The sequence below is a fragment of the Nelumbo lutea genome, chromosome 3 (assembly GCF_056320005.1).
Source record: "Nelumbo lutea isolate HS-2025 chromosome 3, American lotus-T2T, whole genome shotgun sequence".
Lineage (NCBI taxonomy): Eukaryota > Viridiplantae > Streptophyta > Magnoliopsida > Proteales > Nelumbonaceae > Nelumbo > Nelumbo lutea.
This window is the reverse complement of record NC_142686.1, coordinates 57,787,452-57,795,210: the sequence shown is the minus strand read 5'-3', so window position 1 is coordinate 57,795,210 and position 7,759 is coordinate 57,787,452. Positions and strand designations below refer to the sequence as shown.

General features: G+C 37.1%; 1 protein-coding gene across 1 annotated transcript in view; it reads right to left on the bottom strand.

Annotated features, from left to right (window-relative positions):
• Nucleotides 1–2,928: 2,928 nt before the first annotated feature.
• The window catches only part of LOC148865147 (myosin-6-like), a 149,485-nt gene continuing 144,654 nt past the window's right edge, over nucleotides 2,929–7,759 (bottom strand). Inside the window, exons 35-39 of the mRNA XM_088981329.1 lie at nucleotides 5,800–5,856; nucleotides 4,060–4,116; nucleotides 3,891–3,971; nucleotides 3,690–3,772; nucleotides 2,929–3,611 (exon numbers count right to left, since the gene is read on the bottom strand). Coding sequence (XP_088837455.1) covers nucleotides 3,497–3,611; nucleotides 3,690–3,772; nucleotides 3,891–3,971; nucleotides 4,060–4,116; nucleotides 5,800–5,856 — 393 coding nt within the window. The 3' untranslated portion in view covers nucleotides 2,929–3,496. The remainder of the gene's footprint in view (nucleotides 3,612–3,689; nucleotides 3,773–3,890; nucleotides 3,972–4,059; nucleotides 4,117–5,799; nucleotides 5,857–7,759) is intronic.

Below are 7,759 nucleotides of genomic sequence, written 5' to 3'. Positions count from 1 at the left end.
GCTTTTCAAAGTCTTCCTTCTTCCTCCTTCAAATTCATTCAGTTGGTTGACAACCACTACTTCAAGTTCATTTGGTATGGCAGAACCTGTGGCTCTGGCTATGGCAGAACCTATACTCCAAACCTGGTTTGTCACGCAGAACCTAAGCCTCTAAACCTATACTCTAATAGCACCCTACATCTAAACCATAAAGGGCATTTTCGACCATCAAAAGGTAGTTTTGGTATTATATGATGAACAATCAACCACGTGATGTCACATGTGAACGGCTCTTGATGGAGACTTGACCATAAGGGAGGTGTTAATCAATTGTCTGAAACAGTAGGGATATTTTAAGACAATAGTCAAACAGTAGGGGGTGAAATTAGTCAATTAGCTAAATCATAAAGATACTTTAAGAAATTTGCCCTTGAAATTATTAATGTTATCTATAATTATCACGTACATATTTACTAATTAGATTCAATAGCAGAAACCATATTTGTGGTTCGTCGATTAATTATTCCTACATGTTTCTCCAGGTTGTTCTAATTACTATTGTTGGGGAGCAATATAATATTAAGGAACTTAAAATACCAATGGATAAGAGCTGTAATAGACTACAGGGACGCTGCAAAGGACATTACTCGAGGAAGCTAATAAAAGGATCCGAAAGGCATGTCAGAACAGAGTTTAGCTTAGGTTTGAGTTGAGTTGAATTAAATCATGGATTAACAATCAAGGGTCGTGCTAAATATCACAAGAAATGATTATTGCAGTGAGTATTAAAGTATATAAATCTCATGGAGTTGCCAAAGAAGTTAAGACACAAAATAGGTTGTACTTGAATCAAACTTGTTGGGAGGATGTACCTTATAGATTAATAATGCAAATGCTTAAAAACAGTCGGATGAAGCCCATATAATGAAGCTCAAAAGCACCCAATTTAATATGATAACCCCTTGGATGCCTTTGATGTAAAAAACGTTTGACAATGGAAGAGGGAAGACTGAAAAACCCATGCGTAAAATATCATTTTTAATGACCCAATAGATCATGGTAGATCAAAATAATCATCATGATCTTGAAAGATAAACTCCAAAATACTTGGTATCAGTTTCGAACCACCATTGACCCGGATGGTCAGACCGGATTGGGAACTGTCCAGGCAACTAGTTTTATTTTACTCAAACCCGGTCTTTGATAAAAAACCGTTGAATTGGTCAACCCTCAGCCCTTTGACTGGTTCAATGGTTTTTGATTATTTTTTATTTTTTAAGTTGGAACGACCTGTCTGTTCAAACCAGATGGTCAAACCTTTGACCCAGAAACTATTTGCTAGAATGATTCTGGTTTTGGATCGGTTTTTAAAACTTTGCTCATTATATCTTTTGGTCTCTTGGGCTGTTGAAAGATCTAATTAAGAAGATTTCCCAAACGGATTAGTAAATTTGGTCATTTTTCATTTGATAATGAATGATGAGAAACTGAAAAGAATCGGACCCTAGAAAGCTCACAGAAGCCAAAAATGGTTAAAAAGTTCGGAAAATTTCCATGTTATGTGCCTGAAATATAATTTTAACAGCCTGGTAGAACATGGTAGGCCAAGATATTTACCAAATCGCTTATCTTGAAAGACAAGCTCTAAAAAGCTCGATATGTCTTTTGATCTGCTGGGCAGTAGGAAGATCTACATAAAAAAGACATGCCAAACAGACCCTATATTATTAGGATAAATACAAGTTTCTCCACGGTATCCATGCATGTTTAAAGTGTATCCTGATACACCTTTTAAATTTGTCTTTCTATACTCCATTTTCAATACTTTGAACCATGCTTGCCACTAAGCCACCTTACTTGCAATGATGCTAATGTTTGAAATCATATAGGCTTTATTAAATTTTTAGGGTACATTTAATTCAAATCAATAATGTTGTTATATGAATGTTCAACAAAAAAAATAGTAAAAAATCAATAAATAACAAAAATTAAAAGTATTGGGAGCAAAACTAAAAATACTGGGGTATCTTAGCAATTCCACCAATGATAATCCTCCTTTTGTTTCCTGCATCATAGGAGTACACACTTTGGTTGTAACTTGTAACCCATCAATCCCAATCCTCCATTACAACCCCTCAACCCAGGTGGAGGGAATCAATCCCAAGCCTCCATTATAACCAGCCAAAAGACCTTACTAACCGAGCCAGTTGGGCACCTTCAGTATCAACCCTTCTTGGTTGATAGCATGGCTGAGTATTGATAGATATAGACCAAAGAAGAAAACTAAAAAATGAAAGGAAAGCTAATTAATGATTAAAATTAATATTTTCAAAAGCATTGGTGTTTGATGATATTTATATTGATTTCTTAAAACATTACTCACATATCCTAATACTTGTACCATTCCCCGACATTTCCGAAGTAAATATGCATTTGTATGATTTATATGGATTTCCTTGATGAATTTCATTTATTTGTCCTAATCCACCGTATCCCAAGTGTGTCCCAAATCCTAATCATATCTCAGTACATATATTAGAAGACAGTTTGAATCCCGGTTGCTACACTAGGCTCCTAAAGCTATGTAGGATCTCCAATTTATGGTGGAATAAAATATGCATGCAACTTTGAAAACATTTAGAGAGAAACCTCAACTCATCAAAACAGGAATAATATGAAAAGGAAGCCAGGTAAAAAGAAGACAGGACCTGACTAGGATATCTTTAAATCAAAGAGTCATTCCCGTATATTTGCTAACACTAGCGCATCAGTAATCCACTTTAACCAAAGATACTCGGGGCTCAATGTCAATGAATAAAAGACTAATTGCCATCTATATTATTGAGAAGCTACTCACATTATCCTTTGCTTGTTTGCACATGCTACATAAGTTCACATAAGGCTAACTCAGCGTGGAAGCCTTTAAAGGAAACAAACAAATATCCCATCTGAAACAAATCAATTCCTTTTCAATTGAGTGATAAAGTAACAGCAAGTGACAGTAATACATATTCTTTTTTACAAGCCTGCTTGCTTTGTTGTAAAGAATCCATCCAGAGTGTATACAAGGTGTACAAAAAATTAGGAACCAAAGAATTCTCCTATAAATGTGGTCACGTATTTGACGCTTTATACAATGAAAATTGGGAGGGCAGGGGGAACAAGATTGACACCTCCCACCAACAGTAAGCTTGCCTCCTAACCTCCTTACAAAGAATGCTGCCCCAATACCGAAAAGAAAATAAAACAAAAAATGGTGCATCGATCAAAAGGAAAACAAAATCTATCCTACCCCTCTTAACTATTCTGAATCACCCTAGGCATTTTACAAAAATCTAAATTCAAAGAATAATTTTACAGCAGGGCATGGATGCAGAGAAAAATAATATATGATGAAAAAAGAGGAACAAAGGGAGAATTTACATTAAATGAAGGCATACTGAAGAGACTGGGGATTTACTTTCTACCTTTGAGTTGTAAAATATTCCAGCGAGAAAAGAATTGGTTGAGAACAGCCTCACTCCTGTAAAAATTGGAAAGCTGGATTCTCAAGAAGTACTGCTGCAGGTTTCACGTATGCAAACTCCTTCTCTTGCATAGAACTTGATATCTCTTCCACTGAGAAGGGAATGCTGCATTAAACAGGCATGTGTTAATAGAAAACGAGCTGCCTAGTTTACTGTTCTGCAATGGAGAGGAAAACTTTTCACCTGGAATTCTCATCCAATAAAAAGGAGTTGCTAACATCATTGTTGGAGTCCTCCGTCATCATCTCCTTCATGCTAGAAATGACCTGTAGAAAGGTAATAATAAAAATTTGGAACTCTTATAGGAAATAGAAGCCTCAAAATATACAACCAGTTGACAATAAACTGTAAAAAGAAAAGAGAATCAGTAATGTTAAAACTTACAGCTGGATCAACACTTGGAGTATTGTAGTTGTCATCCCAGTACAATGTACATATTCTATAAAGCTGCTCGACAGTCAAAATCTGGAAAAGCAGGCACCAATTACAATTTAGGTAGAAAGATGCATTGAAGATAAGATGCATAAGTGGATGGAGAGAGAGAGAGAGATACTGGGCAGAGGTCATTGGTGATGTCATCATACGAAATTCTAGACTTCTGGTGTATAACCTGCAGATCAACAGAAGAAGCCAATTAAACGAGAAAAAGAAATAATGGATGTGCTTGTCTAGATGTGAAGGATGCAACACAAGAGTTAATAAAACTTCTATGCGTATCTCAGCATTCAATGTGTATTCCTGAATAAACTCATTGGTCGCATTTATTCATGAAACAGCAACAAGAAGAGTTGTTGAAGATAAGCTATAGGAGTGTAGCGAGAGAGAGAGAGAGAGAGGAGTTTGGAAACTTTTTTTTCCAGATAAAATATAGGAAGTTATGTTGAAGATAAAAGAGGGCAAGATGAAGCAACAGAGACTCATGGATAATGACAATAAATGTTTAGAATCTAATGGGGGCTCGGATAATACAAACCATAACAGTGATGAACTGAAGGGAGAGAGTCATGAAGAACAAAAACCACCATAACTGGTTCATACATCATCAATAATGAAGATAAATGTTTAGAATCTAATGGGGATCGGATAGTACAAATCATAACAGCGATGAACTGGAGAGAGTCGTGAAGCAAAAATCACCAATTTCTATAACTGGTTCACGCAAGATTAAAAAGATGATGTAGGATGCAGTGGTAGGTCATTGGGAACAGAGATTGGTAATTACGGCAGGTAATGAAGTGACAGATTGGACAGGAATACTGGAGTCGGTTGTGGAGCAACTCAATATTAGGACTGCTGTGATCCTTATGCCCTTTGACGATAGGAAGGCTACATGATTAGGGAAGAGAATGCAGAGTTTTCAACAGTTGGGACTGAGATAGGCCTGGTTATGGTGGAAAAATGGCATACCTCATGCAACTAGAAGAAAATAAATGAAGTTTTATTATAAAGCTGCTGGGGATTCCCTTCAATATATGTAGGGAGCATATTCTTGATAGAGTAGTAATGGGCTTGGGAGGAATACTTAATATCATCAACCTGCATGTTACAAGAGCTCAGATCATAGTGGTGATACCGGAGGATGCCCCTTGATCGATTGATGTGTTCTTCGATGGTCTGTGGAGCAAGATCTGGTTGGCGACAAAACTTGAAGCATCACTGTGGAAGGGTTGTAACAAGGTTGAAGATGATGGTGAGGTGGTGGGGTGGTGTACATGTGGAGGGAGAGAGGATAGAGGAACACGTGTACAGAAGCAAGATAATGAGGAGAGGAACAGTCTACAAATAAGGACCAAATGACAGTTTCCTGGAAAAGAAATTAATTCAAATAATTTCGAAAACAAGGAGGTGGGAGCAATTTATACGTAGAGGCGGTTAAGGGTGTTATTACTTTCTTTAACAGGTAACAGACATTGAATAGAAGAAAATTAAAATTAGAGGTTAGAATAAACACCAAACACCAAAGACACAAATAGTCTGTATGCAATCAAACTAAAAAGAAAAAGAAGAAAACCACGCTTCAACAAATGATGAACTGTATGACAGTAAACTGTATGTATCAGTTGAAAATAAACTGTTTGTCAGGACTCTAAAAAGAAAGGAATTGAGTAAAGTGAACATTCAACAGTCAAACACCATGCTTCAAGCACTGAATGTTCTTTTGTAAATTTAATATAGGTATTTACTTTAAAGTAATTGTTTCAAACAATTCTCTGAATGTCCTTTTCTAGTTTAAAAACCCAATGCATATTTAAATTTTCATCAAATGATGCTTCAAACAAGAAAATATACATACCAAAAACCCAACAGATTGCCTTATGTGCTTAAGTTCATCCCATGCTGATCCTGCATACTGTGCAATCCAAGGAAATATCAGATGTAAAGAGAACATATATATATATACACATTTTAGTTCCTTTATGACCAAGCAGATTTGATCATGTCATGCCTAAGATTTCTTTGAGCTTAATAAATAATTGCACATCTGGGTCATTCTGTAGACAGCCTGAGGGGTAATGTTGTAATTTTGTAAGTTTGAGGGGTATTGTAAATGTTTTACCTTTCTTTGTTTCCTTTTGTATTCTACTGAGGGGGCAGAATTGTAATTCCCCACCTTTATTTTATAATAACATTCTTTATGGAGAGGTAGACACTTTTTAGACTCTCCTTTCATCCTAATCTTTTTGGCATGTTTGAGAACAACATCGCAGGGACTAAGATGGTATCAGAGCAGCAACTAGACTTGTGAGTGCAATAGAAGACACCAGTGTGGCTTTCCCAATCAAAACTCTTTTTCCACAGATCAATAAAGGCATTTATTTGGAACCTTTTGCACATTTTTCTGAAATTCTTTGAATCGATCTGATGAGGTTTAAATCAATTTTGTTAGAGTCGGCTAAGGAAGGGAACTTCTGTCTTTTATCATAAGTTAAGATATGCTTTGTCTGTTTGGTACTGTGTTAAGTTACATATCCAATACTTAAGTAGGGGCATATTAGACATTGTATCTTGTATTGACAATATATATATATATATATATGGTCGGCTGGGAGAGTCTCTTTGACTTCTCAAATCGACAGTACTCTCCTTCTTCTTCTCTTTTCTCCTTCTTCCTCTCTCTTTCTCTGCTCTCTCTCTGAACCTGGTTCAACTGAGCTATCAACACATGGTATCAGAGAAATAAACAGGAGGGAAGAAGACTATACAACTTCAAGTTCTTGGTACTGCAATCAGTCATTCTCCCCTTCTTTCATTTTTGTTTTCTGGGGCGCGCAACCTGGATTAAGGGTGAGAGAAGGCTGCGACAATCTATAGAGAGCTGCGGTAACCTATTCTGGTGTTCCCAAAATTAATATGGTCTGGATTACAGGTGAGAGAGGAGTGCGGCAGCCCTAGTTGGTGGTTTCTGGACTGCTGTCACCATGTGTGACAGCCCTAGTGGTTGTGTGGTTATGTCTTGTAAAGAGACTGGGCCGAATGGGCCCTAACAGCCTCTCTTGTAATATCTTTTATTTTATGTTGATAGGCCACACTTAATGGGCCTGTTATTTATTCTTGTCTATTTTTCTTCGCCATTTTGACTCCTTCTTCACTTACCTTTTCTCTTCGCCATCTTCTTCTCCTTTACAGTTATTCAGATCCGTTTTATTTTGCTAATCACTAAGTTTAATCTTGATATTAGATGACTGATTTACATCTTGGTATCAAAGCGGGTTTAGCTCCTCTTCCTTCTTTTTCTTCGTTCCTGTACGCTCTAAAATCAAGAGAGTGTATGGAGAGATAGGTTCTCTATAGTATAGAGAATCACTTGCCTAGTTGGTAGAAGGGTTTGGAGAGTTTAGTTCTGGCTAGATTTTGCCAAGAAGTGATGCTGTTCTGCTACTGCCCGAAACGCTAGCCGACTAGAAATTTTCGAGGTTACCAGGAAAGGTGAAGCTCGAGTGTGGCGATTTGTGCTTGGAAGGTGTCTTGTGACTGCTAAAGTAGGGCGGTTCAGGTTTGGAAGAGTTTGGGTTAGTCTGGTAGGTGCGGCAGCATCTTCTCTCTTCCTCTCATCTGTTGGACGGAGCAAAACCCTAATTTTTGAAGCACCCGAGTTTTGGTTTGACTTCAAGTAAGTTTACATAGTCAAAATTTCTGTTCTTTGATTTCCGTTTAATTAATGGAGCCATACGGAAGTGATTTCAAGCAGGTGCCAGTTTCTGGACCTACCTCAGTAGATTCCATTTTGACTGGTGTTACCACAATTAAGCTAG